This window comes from Pleurodeles waltl, chromosome 10 (assembly GCF_031143425.1).
Source record: "Pleurodeles waltl isolate 20211129_DDA chromosome 10, aPleWal1.hap1.20221129, whole genome shotgun sequence".
NCBI classification, from domain to species: domain Eukaryota; kingdom Metazoa; phylum Chordata; class Amphibia; order Caudata; family Salamandridae; genus Pleurodeles; species Pleurodeles waltl.
In genome coordinates this window covers 211,042,394-211,066,613 of record NC_090449.1, presented here as the reverse complement: position 1 = coordinate 211,066,613, position 24,220 = coordinate 211,042,394, and the positions used below count along the sequence as shown (strand labels likewise).

At 47.3% G+C, this 24,220-nt stretch overlaps 1 protein-coding gene across 1 annotated transcript in view; it reads left to right on the top strand.

The window, feature by feature from the left end:
* The window catches only part of XYLT1 (xylosyltransferase 1), a 644,618-nt gene that overhangs the window by 564,144 nt on the left and 56,254 nt on the right, over positions 1-24,220 (top strand). The window contains exon 8 of the mRNA XM_069210190.1: positions 1,179-1,441. Within this exon, the coding sequence (XP_069066291.1) occupies positions 1,179-1,441 (263 nt within the window). The remainder of the gene's footprint in view (positions 1-1,178; positions 1,442-24,220) is intronic.

The window sequence follows — 24,220 nt, the reverse complement described above, 5'->3', positions numbered from 1 at the left end:
CAGAGGCAGAGAGAAACCCTTCCGAGGGAGCTCTTCAAGGTCTATAGCCTGCCTGTTCAAAGCAAGTGTCAATCAGTTGCAGATGTTGTGAAATTTATTAGCAAAGTGCTCTGTGGGGGCTTGGTCATAGAATAAAGCTCATTTGTTGGATTCAAAAACTCTAAATCGTCTAGCAGAGTTGTCCTCTGATATCAACCAGCTTTCACAGCGTGTAGCAAAGTTTTACTGAGCAAGAGGATTTTAGTTTTTTCCCAATCCTATCGGGAGTCCTAGAAATAGAATTGTAAAACACAACCTCTAAAGACACAACCATACAACCATTGTAATCATGTTCAGAGAATTCCCGTATCTGAAAACCTTCTCCTCCACCAGTTCCTGCTATCCCAAACTAAAACTCAATTTTCTTGGTTTTACAATCGTATTTTCAAGTGAAAGTACTGAGAGAGTCCAGCAAAAGGCAACTGCTTTACGAAAACATTTCATATGATCTATTTGGAGCCTGAGTGGGATTTTCTGTGTGTCATTCAACCTTGATTACCATGACCTCATGATTAGCCTGTTCAACGTTGTGGAGCACTAACCAACGTCAGGACTTGAGTCCACTGACACTGGTTGAATCTGGGCTAAAAACAAATATGTTTGAAGGAAACTTAGAAACAGGGTAATATTTCGTTTTTCTGACTTTTCCACAATTCTCAGTAGAATATTGTAGCTGCAATACTTTCTGCGATGAGAAAAAGGCTCATTAACCGGCTGATGGTTGAAACCAAACACTTTTAAGATAAAATTGGTTTGTGTTTTTGGACCCTTCTGGGAGGAGATCTATTGGACCTCAGCCAGAACACAATCTAAATCATTATTCACTCTTCACTCAGCCCTACTAAGGGAATTTCTTGCAACTAAACTTCGTCTCTCAGAATAAACGTTGCTATTTATTCACATTATATGGAATAAAATAAAATAAACATTTGTTTATTTTTTCTTTAGTAAATATTCATCACTTTGAAATAATCGTTTATATTCTGACTTGAACAGTAGTTGCTACTATATGTTTTCTAAGATTTTTAATACAATCTTCCTATGTAATACTGCTTTATTGCTTGACATATATTCTGCATTTTATTATTTTAAAAGTGAAATGACTATTGAAAATGTTATCTATATTAATCTTTTCACAGCAAACAGCAAGGCCAACATTCTTTGCTCGGAAGTTTGAAGCCTCTGTAAACCAAGAAATAATAGGACAATTGGATTATTATTTATATGGTAACTATCCATCTGGGACACCAGGACTTCGGTCTTACTGGGAGAATCTTTATGATGAGCCGGATGGCATTCATAGCATTAGTGATGTGATGCTAACAATGTTCCACTCATTTGCACGGTTGGGCCTAAGAAGAGCTGAATCGTCACTTCACACAAATGGGGACAATAGTTGCCGGTAAGTTTGTAGTCATTTGAAAAGGACCCCATTTTGACAAATAAATAGTAATTACACTTTTTTTTTTTAAAGAATGGTAAGTTCTCAGCAAGCGTAAACATAATGCACATGTAAACTTACTGTGGGCACATCAAATTAGATATGGAACTCATCGTTAGATAACAATCTATTAAACAACTCTAATAGGTCCATGAAATTTCCTATTATAAGGAGCCTCATGGATCATTTTGACCCCACTTTGTTTGGTGGAGTAATAGCTGCACCTCTTCTAATGTACTAATTACTTGATTAGAATTTTGTTTGAAGACTTTTAATGATGGACGTCTAACCGTTCACTGTGTGAGGCTGTTCAAGTACAGCATGTATAGCAATCCTCCCCATCCCCATGTATTAAGCACATCTGAAAATATCCGTATAGAGAATTACCTCCATTTTTCCTCAAGTAAAATGTTAATCAGTATTCCATGTGACTTCAATATCTTCATATTGTCAGCAATGCAAATGGCGTTGATATTTCACCTCACGCATTGCTTATAACACAAGGGCACTGTGTTAGAGCACTACGAGGAAAGGCAGTCACTCTGGTAAGCATCCACTGTTACTGTGTAGTCATTCTTCTTTCTTAATTCGCTTTTCTCTATGCTTCAGTAAAGCTGAAACTATAGCTGCTGGCCAGTAAATTCATAGTGCATGATGGATGGCAATACTGGTTTATATTTTCCAGTAAGATTATTATGCTAGAAGTCTACTTCCAAAAATAGTTCCAGAAATACTTTTATTCCTATACAATTTAATTCCTCTTTCCTGATGTTTGAATTTAATTTCCATGATTTTATGTTGAGTTCTGAACCTATGTTTATTTTGTGAGGCTTTGCCTCTGTTCCTTTAGGTGTTGCCTCTGGCCTCAAGTCTTGGTGGAAAACTCCCCTATTTAGTCTGTTTAGCGAGCTCGAGTGATAATAGGTGAAAAGAGCTCACTTTCTTGATGGAAGCTGTAATTCATTTGTCAGAAAGTTAAACAGTCTAAGACATGCAAAATAAAAACAAAAGTCTGTGGGTAATTTTAGCCTCATCCATGGTTGCGTGGCAAAAACTACTGGCTTCCCTCAGAGAATTAGATGTGTTGCATTTAACACCAATAAAGCAACATTAAAAGAACGAAATAAAAATTTCAAACTTATTTTGTACAAATCAATAAAATGTAATGATTAAAAAGACATCAAAGTGACAAAGGCGGTCACTATGATCTTGGCGGGATAGCCCACCGCCAACCATGCTGACGTTCGACAGAAGACCGAGTATGCGGCCGTCGGTTAGGTTTGTCGGCAGTGGAACGTACACACAAATAAGTGACGTTTGTCCTGTGGCCTGCATTTTCCCAAGGAACCCGGTCCTCAGTGTAGGAGAGTTCTCCCATATTTAGATTTATAGCTGTGTTTTTCCCTTTATAATGTAAGTTCATTCTTTTCCTTATATTATTGAGGTGAAGATTGGCTACATAAAAGTTCAGGAATTATAAGTTTGTTTGATCCTGATGAAGCACCATGTGATCCGCAAGGACCCTAGAGGCGCAAAACATGTTGATCATATATTATAGCTAGTAGGAAACTTCTCCACTAGCCTTTCCTTTTGGATAAGTTGAGTGGTGGAGCATTATTCCCTACCCACTCCTAAGTGTTCTTAATCTTGACCAAAATCCTCACAATGAAATAGTTTTTTAAGAACCTTGAGCCAATTTTAAGTCTTTTTTCCTTTTTTCCCCTACTTTTTCTACAACAGTAGGTTTACCTTACTGCTACTGCTATTTTCAAGGCTCACACACTTTTTTTCAAAGATCTCCGGCAAAGAGTCCTCCAATGGGGCCCGTAAGATATTGCAGCTCCAGTCTGACAAGGAGCTAGCCCTATGATGAAGCATGACATCCAGTGGATGTGTGAGGACTCTTGCTTCTAACTTTAGAAGTGTTGTGAGGACCTGTTTTCTTTTTTGTCTTTTTTAGGGAGTGTTTTTGAGTAGACAGAAGACCACCAGTGGCAGTGGCACACATCCCGCCAGATAATGACGCCTGGAGCCTCACCGCCATTGATGGCAGTGTTGGCAGCCAGGTGTCATGCTGGCGGTTGGTGGCAGGGGTGGATGCTGCTCCACCCTGACCGCCAGGTCAGTCCAGACACCGCCAAGCCTATAATGATGCAGTCATAGATCTGGCGGTGTATGGAGATGCAGCGATGCTGGCGGAGAAGCATCTTAGGAGCCCGTTTCCCTCCCAGAGCAGCGCCACGGAACAGGTAAGTGCTGGCCGAGAGGGAAGGGGGGAAGGGGGGAGTGGGGTTGTGTGTTGAATGAGTGAGTGTGTGTACGGGGGGTGTGTGAGAAAACAGGGCTGATTGCAGAGGCCCCATAACTTTTTGCCCCCATTTTCCTCTTTTTGCTGGTGTTTTCCTGACTTTGATGGTGCCCTGGGTACTGCTAACCAGTCCCAGGGCCTGTGCTCTGTGTAAAATGGATATGCAAATTAGGCTAATTATAATTGGCTAAGTTAACCTACCTATAAGTCCCTAGTATATGGTAGGGCATGTAGGTTTAGGGACCACAGCATAGGTGGTGCACACCTAGGTGCACTGCTGAGGTGCCCAGTGTCATTTTAAAAGCAAGCCTGCCTTGCTGGCTGCTTTTAAATTAAAGTTATATGCAAATTCGACTTTGGAATTAAAGGTACTTCCAAAGTCTTAAACTACCTTATTTTTACATATAAGTCACCCCTAAGGTGTGCCCTATGTGCCCCTAGGGCTGGGTGCCATGTAACTATAAGCAGGGACTTTATAAAAATAGATTTATAAGCCCTGGTGAGTTAAAAACAGCCAAATTCGTTTTTCCCTCATTGAAGTAAATGGCCTTCATAGGCTAGAATGGGCAGACTTTATTTTAAATTTTAAAGTCTCCTTAAATGTTACATACCAAGAATTTGGTATCAAATTAATTGTTGTAATAAATCCCACAACTTCCAGTTGTTGGATTTAATATAACTTGTTCAGGTAAAAAGTTTAGACTTTACCTAAAAAGTTGCCAATTTCAGCTCTGCATTGTTTTTGCTGCTGTGCTCTGATTGGCCAGCCTGCAGCAGCTTCTGCCAGGCTGCCTTGATGAGGTGTGAAGTGGCCTGGCTTCACACAAAGGAATGTGATTGGGGGAGAGAATCTCCCCTCAGCAGATGGTGAGGCAGGAAGGGGGAGGGCTGCCAAACTGCTCTTCAAAGGCAGAGAAGGACATTTGGAGCACCCAGCAACACCCCCACATCCTGCAACCCCAGACAATTAGGTGCCCCCTTGATTAGATTAGGAGAGGGCAGGAGAGGGGTGTGTTTATGATTTTTAGCCACACCAGTGGGTGGGCTCAGCCAGATGTAACCTCCAAAAATCAGATTCATCCATGTTGGATTTTTAGAGACTGTTGCCTTCTGGGATGGATTTTTGCCACACTTCCCAGGAAGTGGTCATCACAGGGGGACGACCCTGTCCCTGATTGGAGAACCAGGGCCCCCCTGCTTTTCACCCAGGAGCAAGGATAAAACTGGCAGACCTGCACCCACACCTCAGATCCCTGCCAGATTTCAAGAAGAAAAGAACTAAAGGAGAAGAAGGACTGCCCTGCTGGACCCCTGGCCTGCACCTGGAACCTGCACTCAGAAGGAGTGCACCAGCTGCACACTTGGGCTTCACCACAAGAAGGACTTTGCCTGGCTTCAACTGGTTCAAGGAAGGACTCCCTGTTTGCTACAGGTGAAAAATTGCTATCCAGAGTCCCCTGCACCAACTCCTGAAAAAGTGACCAGCTGACCACTGTCCAGTGGCCAAAAAGGAGTTTGCGCCAGGTGCACTCTGGGAGTTGAAGTCTGCACCCCCCAAGGACCATCACAGAACTTCTGGACCCTTGGGGTGAGCTGTGGACCCCAAAAGAACCTTAAAAGAACATCTGGGTGAGGCCCCAGAAGTTTGGAGAAGATTTGAAAATTTTTGTAAAAAAGCTCCAGAGAGGGACCGACCCGCCGCGGAAATTCTAGCCGGCTTGCCTCAACCGCGACCCGGCCTGATTTGGTGGTTCGTCCCGGTAAAGAAAAACCTCCGAAAAAGAGACTAAGTCCGAAGGTAAAAAGTTGACCGGGACCTCCCAGCCATCGTATCCGAGAAGGGCTCCACGGACGTCGGATCAAGATCCAGGTTTACCCCGGTCGGATTCAACTGGCAGGTTCGTCCCGTTGAAGAAAAACTTCAAAATAAAGACTAAGTCAGAAGGTAACTTTTTAACCGAGGCCTCCCGCGACTTGTAGCCGAGCAGGGCTCCATCGCGGTCGGCCTGAAACTTTGACTTTGCCCCGGTCCTGGTGCAACCAGATGACCCGATTGGCGCTTTTTGTTTCTAAGCGCTAGAAAAGTAATAATTCTTTAAAAATTCATATCTCCGGTTCCCTTTATCCGATTTTATTCGTTTTTGTGTCATTTTAAAGATAAAAATATAAACTATTTTTATAAATTGGTTTTGGATTTTTAAACTGTTTCCTGTGTTTTATTTGATTACTGTTTTGTGATATTTGAACGCTTTACACACTGTCTCCTAAGTTAAGCCTTGACGCTCGTTGCCAAGCTACCAAGGGTTGAGCTAGGATTAATTTACTGAGACCTAACTGTACCTAGGTGGAGGTTAGTGGCTTGTTGCTAGGTGTAGGTACCTACCTGCCCTTACTAATAACCCATTTTCCAAAATTTTTGGTGGCAGCGGTGGGATCCTGTACTTGTGTTCAGTATCACGTTACAGTTTTAAGTAAAACAAATTAAAAATCCTTTAAATTGTCTTAGTGCAAAAAAAAAATATATATTTTTTTTTAATTTTTATTTTTTTTATTAATTATTAATTTGGATTAATTTCAATTATTGCATTTTTGTAATTTTTCTAAATTCTAGTTTCCAATTTTTGCAAAATGTTTTTGTTGACACAAAACTAGGGAACCATGGAGCTTGATCTGGCTAGCCTACCCACACTGACAGTAGTCCAGTTTAGGGGGTTGTGTATTGAAAGAGGGTTGCCTGCAACCACTGATCTCAGGAAGCAAATCCTGATCAAATCCCTGACAGCATGGGCTGAGGCCCAAGAGGTAGAGTCAGAAGAAGCTCCAGAGGAGGGAGAAAGAAGGGAGGATGCTAGCTCTAACCACTCAGGGGAGGGAAGGCATCTGAGCCTAAGTGAGGATGAGGAAGAACGGTCCTCAGTAGATACAGTCACTAGGGGCAGACCCAAAGCTAGTGGTAGGAAGGGGGTCCTTTCAGGAGGAGAGAACCCATCCATCAGAGAAAGAGAGCTGGAGGCCCAGCTAGCATACATAGCTTTGGAAGCAGAGAAGCTGGCCCTAGAAAAGAAAAAGTGGGCAAACAAAGAGAAAAGAGATGGTGGCAGCGACAGAGAAGTTGAGGTGTCCTTGGGTGGGGGAGTTTTCCCCAGATTACCCAAGGGGGTGGTTCCTGCTTATGTAGAGGGGGATGACATAGATAAGTGGCTGGGGGCCTTTGAGAGGGCACTCCAAATGAGAAGGGTTAGGCCTCAATACTGGGGTTCCCTTTTGTGGGAGTTGGTCCCCAACTCAGGGAGGGATAGGCTTCTGACCTTAAGGGGGGAGGAGGCAGATTCATACCCTAGTATGAAGAGGTGCTTAGCCAAGAAGTTTGGTCTGACCCCAGAACAATATAGAATGAAGTTCAGGGACACCCAGAATGTCAGTACCCAGTCTTGGGTTGACTTTGTGGACATTTCACTAAAGGCACTAGAGGGATGGATTATTGGTAACAAAGTAGATACTTATGAGGGGTTATACAATCTGATCATGAGAGAGCACATCTTGACCAATTGTACCCAAGAAAGGTTACGCCAGCATCTAGTGGACTCTAAGCAGACCAACCCTAGAGAGCTAGGGGAGGCAGCTGATGAGTGGTTGAGAACCAGGGTGGTTGTCAAGTCCCAGGTGGGAGACTCCAAGAAGGGGGGGACAGGTCCCCAAAAACCTAAGGAGGGAGGTGGCAAGCCCACCACAGAGACTCCCTCTGTACCCCAGAACCCTAAGAAGGAGGAGAGTAAATCCCACTCCCACTCTGACCAGCAGAGACAGTTAGACCCAGGGTTAAAAAAGCTCTTGGACAGTAGGGCTTGCTTTCACTGTCAGCAGACAGGTCACTTCAGAGGAGATGCAGCCTGTCCAAAGAAGGTGGTTAGCACTGGGCTGTCCAGTGTAGCCATAGAGGAGGATTCCTCAGATGATGAAGTCCTCCTAGCATTGAGCTGGGAGACAGGACCAGATGGTAAGCTGGTGATCCCTGAGGGTGGGAGTAGGCACTTCCACCACATTCAAGTGAATGGGATCCCTACCACTGGCCTGAGAGACACCTGTGCCGGTCACACTATAGTGAGTGACCGGTTAGTGACCCCAGCCATGTATGTCCCAGGAAAGACAAAGAAAGTCAGGATAGCCACAGGGGAGGTCACCTCCAAACCTGTAGCCATAGTGCCCCTAGAGAGGGAGGGTATCCTTGACTGGATTAGGGTGGTAGTCAGTGCTGACCTTCCCCTAGATTGTATCCTGGGCAATGACCTCCCAGAGGTGAGTCTGGTCACAGATGGGGTGGTCGCCCAGGGCGCCCCCCCAACCCAAAGTCCTGGGGAGTCAGTCCCTACAGTTAGGAGACAGGGGTCCCCAAGAAAAGGAAAGAAGAAAAGGAAGGGTAGGCCACTCTTAAAGAGAGTTCCAGGGAGCCAAGGGCCTTCTGCCCCAGTAAGGGGGGAGCCCAGAGTTGGCACTGGTGAGGCCTCACCTGACCCCAAGGAAGTCCTGAGTAGTCAGGCAGCTGTCCAGATGCAAGGTGTTACCCCTGCACTGACAGAAGGGAGAGTGGAAGGAGGGTGTCTGCCACAGGAGGTGGTAGCCCCCCACTCTAGACAGCAAGAGGGGTGCCAGGACCCCAAAGATGCCCCTAAAGCAGCTCAGCCACCTGTCAGTGGAGAGCTTAGGGTGTGGTTCTGGGTACTGACAGCTGTCAGTAGCCTCTGCTGGGTGCTAGCCTTCCTGGCAGCAATGTACTTGGCCTGGGAGGCAGACCCCAGGGCCAATGGCAAAGTAGGCCCCCTGACCCTATTGGTCATGGTGGGGTTGCTCAAGTGTTGGGTGACCTCTTTGGGTAAGCTAGGTGTTGCCCTAGCAAAGTTTGGAGTAGGGGAGGTGGGCACCTCACTACCCAAGTTGGCAGAGAGAAAGGAGGAAGACCCCCCTAGAGGGAAGTTTCAGTTTGAGTTGGGTCCTTTTACTGTTGGGATGGCTTCACTACCCATAGGGAGTGACCCTGACAGGAGGATATAAGGCAGAGTAGGCCCTGCAAAGGGACAGTCAGTTTTCTTCACTGTCTTCCTCGCCTAACAAGCCAGGAAGACTCTCCCAGGGTTGGGCTGAGTCTCCTGGGCGTGTGGGCTGGGGCGGGGTTGTGTGAGAAAACAGGGCTGATTGCAGAGGCCCCATAACTTTTTGCCCCCATTTTCCTCTTTTTGCTGGTGTTTTCCTGACTTTGATGGTGCCCTGGGTACTGCTAACCAGTCCCAGGGCCTGTGCTCTGTGTAAAATGGATATGCAAATTAGGCTAATTATAATTGGCTAAGTTAACCTACCTATAAGTCCCTAGTATATGGTAGGGCATGTAGGTTTAGGGACCACAGCATAGGTGGTGCACACCTAGGTGCACTGCTGAGGTGCCCAGTGTCATTTTAAAAGCAAGCCTGCCTTGCTGGCTGCTTTTAAATTAAAGTTATATGCAAATTCGACTTTGGAATTAAAGGTACTTCCAAAGTCTTAAACTACCTTATTTTTACATATAAGTCACCCCTAAGGTATGCCCTATGTGCCCCTAGGGCTGGGTGTCATGTAACTATAAGCAGGGACTTTATAAAAATAGATTTATAAGCCCTGGTGAGGTAAAAACAGCCAAATTCGTTTTTCCCTCATTGAAGTAAATGGCCTTCATAGGCTCGAATGGGCAGACTTTATTTTAAATTTTAAAGTCTCCTTAAATGTTACATACCAAGAATTTGGTATCAAATTAATTGTTGTAATAAATCCCACAACTTCCAGTTGTTGGATTTAATATAACTTGTTCAGGTAAAAAGTTTAGACTTTACCTAAAAAGTTGCCAATTTCAGCTCTGCATTGTTTTTGCTGCTGTGCTCTGATTGGCCAGCCTGCAGCAGCTTCTGCCAGGCTGCCTTGATGAGGTGTGAAGTGGCCTGGCTTCACACAAAGGAATGTGCTTGGGGGAGAGAATCTCCCCTCAGCAGATGGTGAGGCAGGAAGGGGGAGGGCTGCCAAACTGCTCTTCAAAGGCAGAGAAGGACATTTGGAGCACCCAGCAACACCCCCACATCCTGCAACCCCAGACAATTAGGTGCCCCCTTGATTAGATTAGGAGAGGGGTGTGTTTATGATTTTTAGCCACACCAGTGGGTGGGCTCAGCCAGATGTAACCTCCAAAAATCAGATTCATCCATGTTGGATTTTTAGAGACTGTTGCCTTCTGGGATGGATTTTTGCCACACTTCCCAGGAAGTGGTCATCACAGGGGGACGACCCTGTCCCTGATTGGAGAACCAGGGCCCCCCTGCTTTTCACCCAGGAGCAAGGATAAAACTGGCAGACCTGCACCCACACCTCAGATCCCTGCCAGATTTCAAGAAGAAAAGAACTAAAGGAGAAGAAGGACTGCCCTGCTGGACCCCTGGCCTGCACCTGGAACCTGCACTCAGAAGGAGTGCACCAGCTGCACACTTGGGCTTCACCACAAGAAGGACTTTGCCTGGCTTCAACTGGTTCAAGGAGGGACTCCCTGTTTGCTACAGGTGAAAAATTGCTATCCAGAGTCCCCTGCACCAATCCCTGAAAAAGTGACCAGCTGACCACTGTCCAGTGGCCAAAAAGGAGTTTGCGCCAGGTGCACTCTGGGAGTTGAAGTCTGCACCCCCCAAGGACCATCACAGAACTTCTGGACCCTTGGGGTGAGCTGTGGACCCCAAAAGAACCTTAAAAGAACATCTGGGTGAAGACCCAGAAGTTTGGAGAAGATTTGAAAAATTTTGTAAAAAAGCTCCAGAGAGGGACCGACCCGCCGCGGAAATTCTAGCCGGCTTGCCTCAACCGCGACCCGGCCTGATTTGGTGGTTCGTCCCGGTAAAGAAAAACCTCCGAAAAAGAGACTAAGTCCGAAGGTAAAAAGTTGACCGGGACCTCCTAGCCATTGTATCCGAGAAGGGCTCCACGGACGTCGGATCAAGATCCAGGTTTACCCCGGTCGAAGGATTTTCATCTCGAAAAAACGACTAAGTCCGAAGGTAAAAGTCTCCACCGAGGAAACCCACATCGCGTATCCGGACAAGGGCTCCAGGAGGTCGGATTCAACTGGCAGGTTCGTCCCGGTGAAGAAAAACTTCAAAATAAAGACTAAGTCAGAAGGTAACTTTTTAACCGAGGCCTCCCGCGACTTGTAGCCGAGCAGGGCTCCATCGCGGTCGGCCTGAAACTTTGACTTTGCCCCGGTCCTGGTGCAACCAGATGACCCGATTGGCGCTTTTTGTTTCTAAGCGCTAGAAAAGTAATAATTCTTTAAAAATTCATATCTCCGGTTCCCTTTATCCGATTTTATTCGTTTTTGTGTCATTTTAAAGATAAAAATATAAACTATTTTTATAAATTGGTTTTGGATTTTTAAACTGTTTCCTGTGTTTTATTTGATTACTGTTTTGTGATATTTGAACGCTTTACACACTGTCTCCTAAGTTAAGCCTTGACGCTCGTTGCCAAGCTACCAAGGGTTGAGCTAGGATTAATTTACTGAGACCTAACTGTACCTAGGTGGAGGTTAGTGGCTTGTTGCTAGGTGTAGGTACCTACCTGCCCTTACTAATAACCCATTTTCCAAAATTTTTGGTGGCAGCGGTGGGATCCTGTACTTGTGTTCAGTATCACGTTACAGTTTTAAGTAAAACAAATTAAAAATCCTTTAAATTGTCTTAGTGCAAAAAAAATATATATATTTTTTTTTAATTTTTATTTTTTGTATTAATTATTAATTTGGATTAATTTCAATTATTGAATTTTTGTAATTTTTCTAAATTCTAGTTTCCAATTTTTGCAAAATGTTTTTGTTGACACAAAACTAGGGAACCATGGAGCTTGATCTGGCTAGCCTACCCACACTGACAGTAGTCCAGTTTAGGGGGTTGTGTATTGAAAGAGGGTTGCCTGCAACCACTGATCTCAGGAAGCAAATCCTGATCAAATCCCTGACAGCATGGGCTGAGGCCCAAGAGGTAGAGTCAGAAGAAGCTCCAGAGGAGGGAGAAAGAAGGGAGGATGCTAGCTCTAACCACTCAGGGGAGGGAAGGCATCTGAGCCTAAGTGAGGATGAGGAAGAACGGTCCTCAGTAGATACAGTCACTAGGGGAAGACCCAAAGCTAGTGGTAGGAAGGGGGTCCTTTCAGGAGGAGAGAACCCATCCATCAGAGAAAGAGAGCTGGAGGCCCAGCTAGCATACATAGCTTTGGAAGCAGAGAAGCTGGCCCTAGAAAAGAAAAAGTGGGCAAACAAAGAGAAAAGAGATGGTGGCAGCGACAGAGAAGTTGAGGTGTCCTTGGGTGGGGGAGTTTTCCCCAGATTACCCAAGGGGGTGGTTCCTGCTTATGTAGAGGGGGATGACATAGATAAGTGGCTGGGGGCCTTTGAGAGGGCACTCCAAATGAGAAGGGTTAGGCCTCAATACTGGGGTTCCCTTTTGTGGGAGTTGGTCCCCAACTCAGGGAGGGATAGGCTTCTGACCTTAAGGGGGGAGGAGGCAGATTCATACCCTAGTATGAAGAGGTGCTTAGCCAAGAAGTTTGGTCTGACCCCAGAACAATATAGAATGAAGTTCAGGGACACCCAGAATGTCAGTACCCAGTCTTGGGTTGACTTTGTGGACATTTCACTAAAGGCACTAGAGGGATGGATTATTGGTAACAAAGTAGATACTTATGAGGGGTTATACAATCTGATCATGAGAGAGCACATCTTGACCAATTGTACCCAAGAAAGGTTACGCCAGCATCTAGTGGACTCTAAGCAGACCAACCCTAGAGAGCTAGGGGAGGCAGCTGATGAGTGGTTGAGAACCAGGGTGGTTGTCAAGTCCCAGGTGGGAGACTCCAAGAAGGGGGGGACAGGTCCCCAAAAACCTAAGGAGGGAGGTGGCAAGCCCACCACAGAGACTCCCTCTGTACCCCAGAACCCTAAGAAGGAGGAGAGTAAATCCCACTCCCACTCTGACCAGCAGAGACAGTTAGACCCAGGGTTAAAAAAGCTCTTGGACAGTAGGGCTTGCTTTCACTGTCAGCAGACAGGTCACTTCAGAGGAGATGCAGCCTGTCCAAAGAAGGTGGTTAGCACTGGGCTGTCCAGTGTAGCCATAGAGGAGGATTCCTCAGATGATGAAGTCCTCCTAGCATTGAGCTGGGAGACAGGACCAGATGGTAAGCTGGTGATCCCTGAGGGTGGGAGTAGGCACTTCCACCACATTCAAGTGAATGGGATCCCTACCACTGGCCTGAGAGACACCTGTGCCGGTCACACTATAGTGAGTGACCGGTTAGTGACCCCAGCCATGTATGTCCCAGGAAAGACAAAGAAAGTCAGGATAGCCACAGGGGAGGTCACCTCCAAACCTGTAGCCATAGTGCCCCTAGAGAGGGAGGGTATCCTTGACTGGATTAGGGTGGTAGTCAGTGCTGACCTTCCCCTAGATTGTATCCTGGGCAATGACCTCCCAGAGGTGAGTCTGGTCACAGATGGGGTGGTCGCCCAGGGCGCCCCCCCAACCCAAAGTCCTGGGGAGTCAGTCCCTACAGTTAGGAGACAGGGGTCCCCAAGAAAAGGAAAGAAGAAAAGGAAGGGTAGGCCACTCTTAAAGAGAGTTCCAGGGAGCCAAGGGCCTTCTGCCCCAGTAAGGGGGGAGCCCAGAGTTGGCACTGGTGAGGCCTCACCTGACCCCAAGGAAGTCCTGAGTAGTCAGGCAGCTGTCCAGATGCAAGGTGTTACCCCTGCACTGACAGAAGGGAGAGTGGAAGGAGGGTGTCTGCCACAGGAGGTGGTAGCCCCCCACTCTAGACAGCAAGAGGGGTGCCAGGACCCCAAAGATGCCCCTAAAGCAGCTCAGCCACCTGTCAGTGGAGAGCTTAGGGTGTGGTTCTGGGTACTGACAGCTGTCAGTAGCCTCTGCTGGGTGCTAGCCTTCCTGGCAGCAATGTACTTGGCCTGGGAGGCAGACCCCAGGGCCAATGGCAAAGTAGGCCCCCTGACCCTATTGGTCATGGTGGGGTTGCTCAAGTGTTGGGTGACCTCTTTGGGTAAGCTAGGTGTTGCCCTAGCAAAGTTTGGAGTAGGGGAGGTGGGCACCTCACTACCCAAGTTGGCAGAGAGAAAGGAGGAAGACCCCCCTAGAGGGAAGTTTCAGTTTGAGTTGGGTCCTTTTACTGTTGGGATGGCTTCACTACCCATAGGGAGTGACCCTGACAGGAGGATATAAGGCAGAGTAGGCCCTGCAAAGGGACAGTCAGTTTTCTTCACTGTCTTCCTCGCCTAACAAGCCAGGAAGACTCTCCCAGGGTTGGGCTGAGTCTCCTGGGCGTGTGGGCTGGGGCGGGGTTGTGTGAGAAAACAGGGCTGATTGCAGAGGCCCCATAACTTTTTGCCCCCATTTTCCTCTTTTTGCTGGTGTTTTCCTGACTTTGATGGTGCCCTGGGTACTGCTAACCAGTCCCAGGGCCTGTGCTCTGTGTAAAATGGATATGCAAATTAGGCTAATTATAATTGGCTAAGTTAACCTACCTATAAGTCCCTAGTATATGGTAGGGCATGTAGGTTTAGGGACCACAGCATAGGTGGTGCACACCTAGGTGCACTGCTGAGGTGCCCAGTGTCATTTTAAAAGCAAGCCTGCCTTGCTGGCTGCTTTTAAATTAAAGTTATATGCAAATTCGACTTTGGAATTAAAGGTACTTCCAAAGTCTTAAACTACCTTATTTTTACATATAAGTCACCCCTAAGGTATGCCCTATGTGCCCCTAGGGCTGGGTGTCATGTAACTATAAGCAGGGACTTTATAAAAATAGATTTATAAGCCCTGGTGAGGTAAAAACAGCCAAATTCGTTTTTCCCTCATTGAAGTAAATGGCCTTCATAGGCTCGAATGGGCAGACTTTATTTTAAATTTTAAAGTCTCCTTAAATGTTACATACCAAGAATTTGGTATCAAATTAATTGTTGTAATAAATCCCACAACTTCCAGTTGTTGGATTTAATATAACTTGTTCAGGTAAAAAGTTTAGACTTTACCTAAAAAGTTGCCAATTTCAGCTCTGCATTGTTTTTGCTGCTGTGCTCTGATTGGCCAGCCTGCAGCAGCTTCTGCCAGGCTGCCTTGATGAGGTGTGAAGTGGCCTGGCTTCACACAAAGGAATGTGCTTGGGGGAGAGAATCTCCCCTCAGCAGATGGTGAGGCAGGAAGGGGGAGGGCTGCCAAACTGCTCTTCAAAGGCAGAGAAGGACATTTGGAGCACCCAGCAACACCCCCACATCCTGCAACCCCAGACAATTAGGTGCCCCCTTGATTAGATTAGGAGAGGGGTGTGTTTATGATTTTTAGCCACACCAGTGGGTGGGCTCAGCCAGATGTAACCTCCAAAAATCAGATTCATCCATGTTGGATTTTTAGAGACTGTTGCCTTCTGGGATGGATTTTTGCCACACTTCCCAGGAAGTGGTCATCACAGGGGGACGACCCTGTCCCTGATTGGAGAACCAGGGCCCCCCTGCTTTTCACCCAGGAGCAAGGATAAAACTGGCAGACCTGCACCCACACCTCAGATCCCTGCCAGATTTCAAGAAGAAAAGAACTAAAGGAGAAGAAGGACTGCCCTGCTGGACCCCTGGCCTGCACCTGGAACCTGCACTCAGAAGGAGTGCACCAGCTGCACACTTGGGCTTCACCACAAGAAGGACTTTGCCTGGCTTCAACTGGTTCAAGGAGGGACTCCCTGTTTGCTACAGGTGAAAAATTGCTATCCAGAGTCCCCTGCACCAATCCCTGAAAAAGTGACCAGCTGACCACTGTCCAGTGGCCAAAAAGGAGTTTGCGCCAGGTGCACTCTGGGAGTTGAAGTCTGCACCCCCCAAGGACCATCACAGAACTTCTGGACCCTTGGGGTGAGCTGTGGACCCCAAAAGAACCTTAAAAGAACATCTGGGTGAAGACCCAGAAGTTTGGAGAAGATTTGAAAAATTTTGTAAAAAAGCTCCAGAGAGGGACCGACCCGCCGCGGAAATTCTAGCCGGCTTGCCTCAACCGCGACCCGGCCTGATTTGGTGGTTCGTCCCGGTAAAGAAAAACCTCCGAAAAAGAGACTAAGTCCGAAGGTAAAAAGTTGACCGGGACCTCCTAGCCATTGTATCCGAGAAGGGCTCCACGGACGTCGGATCAAGATCCAGGTTTACCCCGGTCGAAGGATTTTCATCTCGAAAAAACGACTAAGTCCGAAGGTAAAAGTCTCCACCGAGGAAACCCACATCGCGTATCCGGACAAGGGCTCCAGGAGGTCGGATTCAACTGGCAGGTTCGTCCCGGTGAAGAAAAACTTCAAAATAAAGACTAAGTCAGAAGGTAACTTTTTAACCGAGGCCTCCCGCGACTTGTAGCCGAGCAGGGCTCCATCGCGGTCGGCCTGAAACTTTGACTTTGCCCCGGTCCTGGTGCAACCAGATGACCCGATTGGCGCTTTTTGTTTCTAAGCGCTAGAAAAGTAATAATTCTTTAAAAATTCATATCTCCGGTTCCCTTTATCCGATTTTATTCGTTTTTGTGTCATTTTAAAGATAAAAATATAAACTATTTTTATAAATTGGTTTTGGATTTTTAAACTGTTTCCTGTGTTTTATTTGATTACTGTTTTGTGATATTTGAACGCTTTACACACTGTCTCCTAAGTTAAGCCTTGACGCTCGTTGCCAAGCTACCAAGGGTTGAGCTAGGATTAATTTACTGAGACCTAACTGTACCTAGGTGGAGGTTAGTGGCTTGTTGCTAGGTGTAGGTACCTACCTGCCCTTACTAATAACCCATTTTCCAACATTTTTGGTGGCAGCGGTGGGATCCTGTACTTGTGTTCAGTATCACGTTACAGTTTTAAGTAAAACAAATTAAAAATCCTTTAAATTGTCTTAGTGCAAAAAAAATATATATATTTTTTTTTAATTTTTATTTTTTGTATTAATTATTAATTTGGATTAATTTCAATTATTGAATTTTTGTAATTTTTCTAAATTCTAGTTTCCAATTTTTGCAAAATGTTTTTGTTGACACAAAACTAGGGAACCATGGAGCTTGATCTGGCTAGCCTACCCACACTGACAGTAGTCCAGTTTAGGGGGTTGTGTATTGAAAGAGGGTTGCCTGCAACCACTGATCTCAGGAAGCAAATCCTGATCAAATCCCTGACAGCATGGGCTGAGGCCCAAGAGGTAGAGTCAGAAGAAGCTCCAGAGGAGGGAGAAAGAAGGGAGGATGCTAGCTCTAACCACTCAGGGGAGGGAAGGCATCTGAGCCTAAGTGAGGATGAGGAAGAACGGTCCTCAGTAGATACAGTCACTAGGGGAAGACCCAAAGCTAGTGGTAGGAAGGGGGTCCTTTCAGGAGGAGAGAACCCATCCATCAGAGAAAGAGAGCTGGAGGCCCAGCTAGCATACATAGCTTTGGAAGCAGAGAAGCTGGCCCTAGAAAAGAAAAAGTGGGCAAACAAAGAGAAAAGAGATGGTGGCAGCGACAGAGAAGTTGAGGTGTCCTTGGGTGGGGGAGTTTTCCCCAGATTACCCAAGGGGGTGGTTCCTGCTTATGTAGAGGGGGATGACATAGATAAGTGGCTGGGGGCCTTTGAGAGGGCACTCCAAATGAGAAGGGTTAGGCCTCAATACTGGGGTTCCCTTTTGTGGGAGTTGGTCCCCAACTCAGGGAGGGATAGGCTTCTGACCTTAAGGGGGGAGGAGGCAGATTCATACCCTAGTATGAAGAGGTGCTTAGCCAAGAAGTTTGGTCTGACCCCAGAACAATATAGAATGAAGTTCAGGGACACCCAGAATGTCAGTACCCAGTCTTGGGTTGACTTTGTGGACATTTCACTAAAGGCACTAGAGGGATGGATTATTGGTAACAAAGTAGATACTTATGAGGGGTTATACAATCTGATCATGAGAGAGCACATCTTGACCAATTGTACCCAAGAAAGGTTACGCCAGCATCTAGTGGACTCTAAGCAGACCAACCCTAGAGAGCTAGGGGAGGCAGCTGATGAGTGGTTGAGAACCAGGGTGGTTGTCAAGTCCCAGGTGGGAGACTCCAAGAAGGGGGGGACAGGTCCCCAAAAACCTAAGGAGGGAGGTGGCAAGCCCACCACAGAGACTCCCTCTGTACCCCAGAACCCTAAGAAGGAGGAGAGTAAATCCCACTCCCACTCTGACCAGCAGAGACAGTTAGACCCAGGGTTAAAAAAGCTCTTGGACAGTAGGGCTTGCTTTCACTGTCAGCAGACAGGTCACTTCAGAGGAGATGCAGCCTGTCCAAAGAAGGTGGTTAGCACTGGGCTGTCCAGTGTAGCCATAGAGGAGGATTCCTCAGATGATGAAGTCCTCCTAGCATTGAGCTGGGAGACAGGACCAGATGGTAAGCTGGTGATCCCTGAGGGTGGGAGTAGGCACTTCCACCACATTCAAGTGAATGGGATCCCTACCACTGGCCTGAGAGACACCTGTGCCGGTCACACTATAGTGAGTGACCGGTTAGTGACCCCAGCCATGTATGTCCCAGGAAAGACAAAGAAAGTCAGGATAGCCACAGGGGAGGTCACCTCCAAACCTGTAGCCATAGTGCCCCTAGAGAGGGAGGGTATCCTTGACTGGATTAGGGTGGTAGTCAGTGCTGACCTTCCCCTAGATTGTATCCTGGGCAATGACCTCCCAGAGGTGAGTCTGGTCACAGATGGGGTGGTCGCCCAGGGCGCCCCCCCAACCCAAAGTCCTGGGGAGTCAGTCCCTACAGTTAGGAGACAGGGGTCCCCAAGAAAAGGAAAGAAGAAAAGGAAGGGTAGGCCACTCTTAAAGAGAGTTCCAGGGAGCCAAGGGCCTTCTGCCCCAGTAAGGGGGGAGCCCAGAGTTGGCACTGGTGAGGCCTCACCTGACCCCAAGGAAGTCCTGAGTAGTCAGGCAGCTGTCCAGATGCAAGGTGTTACCCCTGCACTGACAGAAGGGAGAGTGGAAGGAGGGTGTCTGCCACAGGAGGTGGTAGCCCCCCACTCTAGACAGCAAGAGGGGTGCCAGGACCCCAAAGATGCCCCTAAAGCAGCTCAGCCACCTGTCAGTGGAGAGCTTAGGGTGTGGTTCTGGGTACTGACAGCTGTCAGTAGCCTCTGCTGGGTGCTAGCCTTCCTGGCAGCAATGTACTTGGCCTGGGAGGCAGACCCCAGGGCCAATGGCAAAGTAGGCCCCCTGACCCTATTGGTCATGGTGGGGTTGCTCAAGTGTTGGGTGACCTCTTTGGGTAAGCTAGGTGTTGCCCTATCAAAGTTTGGAGTAGGGGAGGTGGGCACCTCACTACCCAAGTTGGCAGAGAGAAAGGAGGAAGACCCCCCTAGAGGGAAGTTTCAGTTTGAGTTGGGTCCTTTTACTGTTGGGATGGCTTCACTACCCATAGGGAGTGACCCTGACAGGAGGATATAAGGCAGAGTAGGCCCTGCAAAGGGACAGTCAGTTTTCTTCACTGTCTTCCTCGCCTAACAAGCCAGGAAGACTCTCCCAGGGTTGGGCTGAGTCTCCTGGGCGTGTGGGCTGGGGCGGGGTTGTGTGAGAAAACAGGGCTGATTGCAGAGGCCCCATAACTTTTTGCCCCCATTTTCCTCTTTTTGCTGGTGTTTTCCTGACTTTGATGGTGCCCTGGGTACTGCTAACCAGTCCCAGGGCCTGTGCTCTGTGTAAAATGGATATGCAAATTAGGCTAATTATAATTGGCTAAGTTAACCTACCTATAAGTCCCTAGTATATGGTAGGGCATGTAGGTTTAGGGACCACAGCAAAGGTGGTGCACACCTAGGTGCACTGCTGAGGTGCCCAGTGTCATTTTAAAAGCAAGCCTGCCTTGCTGGCTGCTTTTAAATTAAAGTTATATGCAAATTCGACTTTGGAATTAAAGGTACTTCCAAAGTCTTAAACTACCTTATTTTTACATATAAGTCACCCCTAAGGTATGCCCTATGTGCCCCTAGGGCTGGGTGCCATGTAACTATAAGCAGGGACTTTATAAAAATAGATTTATAAGCCCTGGTGAGGTAAAAACAGCCAAATTCGTTTTTCCCTCATTGAAGTAAATGGCCTTCATAGGCTCGAATGGGCAGACTTTATTTTAAATTTTAAAGTCTCCTTAAATGTTACATACCAAGAATTTGGTATCAAATTAATTGTTGTAATAAATCCCACAACTTCCAGTTGTTGGATTTAATATAACTTGTTCAGGTAAAAAGTTTAGACTTTACCTAAAAAGTTGCCAATTTCAGCTCTGCATTGTTTTTGCTGCTGTGCTCTGATTGGCCAGCCTGCAGCAGCTTCTGCCAGGCTGCCTTGATGAGGTGTGAAGTGGCCTGGCTTCACACAAAGGAATGTGCTTGGGGGAGAGAATCTCCCCTCAGCAGATGGTGAGGCAGGAAGGGGGAGGGCTGCCAAACTGCTCTTCAAAGGCAGAGAAGGACATTTGGAGCACCCAGCAACACCCCCACATCCTGCAACCCCAGACAATTAGGTGCCCCCTTGATTAGATTAGGAGAGGGGTGTGTTTATGATTTTTAGCCACACCAGTGGGTGGGCTCAGCCAGATGTAACCTCCAAAAATCAGATTCATCCATGTTGGATTTTTAGAGACTGTTGCCTTCTGGGATGGATTTTTGCCACACTTCCCAGGAAGTGGTCATCACAGGGGGACGACCCTGTCCCTGATTGGAGAACCAGGGCCCCCCTGCTTTTCACCCAGGAGCAAGGATAAAACTGGCAGACCTGCACCCACACCTCAGATCCCTGCCAGATTTCAAGAAGAAAAGAACTAAAGGAGAAGAAGGACTGCCCTGCTGGACCCCTGGCCTGCACCTGGAACCTGCACTCAGAAGGAGTGCACCAGCTGCACACTTGGGCTTCACCACAAGAAGGACTTTGCCTGGCTTCAACTGGTTCAAGGATGGACTCCCTGTTTGCTACAGGTGAAAAATTGCTATCCAGAGTCCCCTGCACCAATCCCTGAAAAAGTGACCAGCTGACCACTGTCCAGTGGCCAAAAAGGAGTTTGCGCCAGGTGCACTCTGGGAGTTGAAGTCTGCACCCCCCAAGGACCATCACAGAACTTCTGGACCCTTGGGGTGAGCTGTGGACCCCAAAAGAACCTTAAAAGAACATCTGGGTGAAGCCCCAGAAGTTTGGAGAAGATTTGAAAAATTTTGTAAAAAAGCTCCAGAGAGGGACTGACCCGCCGCGGAAATTCTAGCCGGCTTGCCTCAACCGCGACCCGGCCTGATTTGGTGGTTCGTCCCGGTAAAGAAAAACCTCCGAAAAAGAGACTAAGTCCGAAGGTAAAAAGTTGACCGGGACCTCCTAGCCATCGTATCCGAGAAGGGCTCCACGGACGTCGGATCAAGATCCAGGTTTACCCCGGTCGAAGGATTTTCATCTCGAAAAAACGACTAAGTCCGAAGGTAAAAGTCTCCACCGAGGAAACCCACATCGCGTATCCGGACAAGGGCTCCAGGAGGTCGGATTCAACTGGCAGGTTCGTCCCGGTGAAGAAAAACTTCAAAATAAAGACTAAGTCAGAAGGTAACTTTTTAACCGAGGCCTCCCGCGACTTGTAGCCGAGCAGGGCTCCATCGCGGTCGGCCTGAAACTTTGACTTTGCCCCGGTCCTGGTGCAACCAGATGACCCGATTGGCGCTTTTTGTTTCTAAGCGCTAGAAAAGTAATAATTCTTTAAAAATTCATATCTCCGGTTCCCTTTATCCGATTTTATTCTTTTTTGTGTCATTTTAAAGATAAAAATATAAACTATTTTTATAAATTGGTTTTGGATTTTTAAACTGTTTCCTGTGTTTTATTTGATTACTGTTTTGTGATATTTGAACGCTTTACACACTGTCTCCTAAGTTAAGCCTTGACACTCGTTGCCAAGCTACCAAGGGTTGAGCTAGGATTAATTTACTGAGACCTAACTGTACCTAGGTGGAGGTTAGTGGCTTGTTGCTAGGTGTAGGTACCTACCTGCCCTTACTAATAACCCATTTTCCAAAATTTTTGGTGGCAGCGGTGGGATCCTGTACTTGTGTTCAGTATCACGTTACAGTTTTAAGTAAAACAAATTAAAAATCCTTTAAATTGTCTTAGTGCAAAAAAAAAATATATATATTTTTTTAATTTTTATTTTTTTTATTAATTATTAATTTGGATTAATTTCAATTATTGAATTTTTGTAATTTTTCTAAATTCTAGTTTCCAATTTTTGCAAAATGTTTTTGTTGACACAAAACTAGGGAACCATGGAGCTTGATCTGGCTAGCCTACCCACACTGACAGTAGTCCAGTTTAGGGGGTTGTGTATTGAAAGAGGGTTGCCTGCAACCACTGATCTCAGGAAGCAAATCCTGATCAAATCCCTGACAGCATGGGCTGAGGCCCAAGAGGTAGAGTCAGAAGAAGCTCCAGAGGAGGGAGAAAGAAGGGAGGATGCTAGCTCTAACCACTCAGGGGAGGGAAGGCATCTGAGCCTAAGTGAGGATGAGGAAGAACGGTCCTCAGTAGATACAGTCACTAGGGGCAGACCCAAAGCTAGTGGTAGGAAGGGGGTCCTTTCAGGAGGAGAGAACCCATCCATCAGAGAAAGAGAGCTGGAGGCCCAGCTAGCATACATAGCTTTGGAAGCAGAGAAGCTGGCCCTAGAAAAGAAAAAGTGGGCAAACAAAGAGAAAAGAGATGGTGGCAGCGACAGAGAAGTTGAGGTGTCCTTGGGTGGGGGAGTTTTCCCCAGATTACCCAAGGGGGTGGTTCCTGCTTATGTAGAGGGGGATGACATAGATAAGTGGCTGGGGGCCTTTGAGAGGGCACTCCAAATGAGAAGGGTTAGGCCTCAATACTGGGGTTCCCTTTTGTGGGAGTTGGTCCCCAACTCAGGGAGGGATAGGCTTCTGACCTTAAGGGGGGAGGAGGCAGATTCATACCCTAGTATGAAGAGGTGCTTAGCCAAGAAGTTTGGTCTGACCCCAGAACAATATAGAATGAAGTTCAGGGACACCCAGAATGTCAGTACCCAGTCTTGGGTTGACTTTGTGGACATTTCACTAAAGGCACTAGAGGGCTGGATTATTGGTAACAAAGTAGATACTTATGAGGGGTTATACAATCTGATCATGAGAGAGCACATCTTGACCAATTGTACCCAAGAAAGGTTACGCCAGCATCTAGTGGACTCTAAGCAGACCAACCCTAGAGAGCTAGGGGAGGCAGCTGATGAGTGGTTGAGAACCAGGGTGGTTGTCAAGTCCCAGGTGGGAGACTCCAAGAAGGGGGGGACAGGTCCCCAAAAACCTAAGGAGGGAGGTGGCAAGCCCACCACAGAGACTCCCTCTGTACCCCAGAACCCTAAGAAGGAGGAGAGTAAATCCCACTCCCACTCTGACCAGCAGAGACAGTTAGACCCAGGGTTAAAAAAGCTCTTGGACAGTAGGGCTTGCTTTCACTGTCAGCAGACAGGTCACTTCAGAGGAGATGCAGCCTGTCCAAAGAAGGTGGTTAGCACTGGGCTGTCCAGTGTAGCCATAGAGGAGGATTCCTCAGATGATGAAGTCCTCCTAGCATTGAGCTGGGAGACAGGACCAGATGGTAAGCTGGTGATCCCTGAGGGTGGGAGTAGGCACTTCCACCACATTCAAGTGAATGGGATCCCTACCACTGGCCTGAGAGACACCTGTGCCGGTCACACTATAGTGAGTGACCGGTTAGTGACCCCAGACATGTATGTCCCAGGAAAGACAAAGAAAGTCAGGATAGCCACAGGGGAGGTCACCTCCAAACCTGTAGCCATAGTGCCCCTAGAGAGGGAGGGTATCCTTGACTGGATTAGGGTGGTAGTCAGTGCTGACCTTCCCCTAGATTGTATCCTGGGCAATGACCTCCCAGAGGTGAGTCTGGTCACAGATGGGGTGGTCGCCCAGGGCGCCCCCCCAACCGAAAGTCCTGGGGAGTCAGTCCCTACAGTTAGGAGACAGGGGTCCCCAAGAAAAGGAAAGAAGAAAAGGAAGGGTAGGCCACTCTTAAAGAGAGTTCCAGGGAGCCAAGGGCCTTCTGCCCCAGTAAGGGGGGAGCCCAGAGTTGGCACTGGTGAGGCCTCACCTGACCCCAAGGAAGTCCTGAGTAGTCAGGCAGCTGTCCAGATGCAAGGTGTTACCCCTGCACTGACAGAAGGGAGAGTGGAAGGAGGGTGTCTGCCACAGGAGGTGGTAGCCCCCCACTCTAGACAGCAAGAGGGGTGCCAGGACCCCAAAGATGCCCCTAAAGCAGCTCAGCCACCTGTCAGTGGAGAGCTTAGGGTGTGGTTCTGGGTACT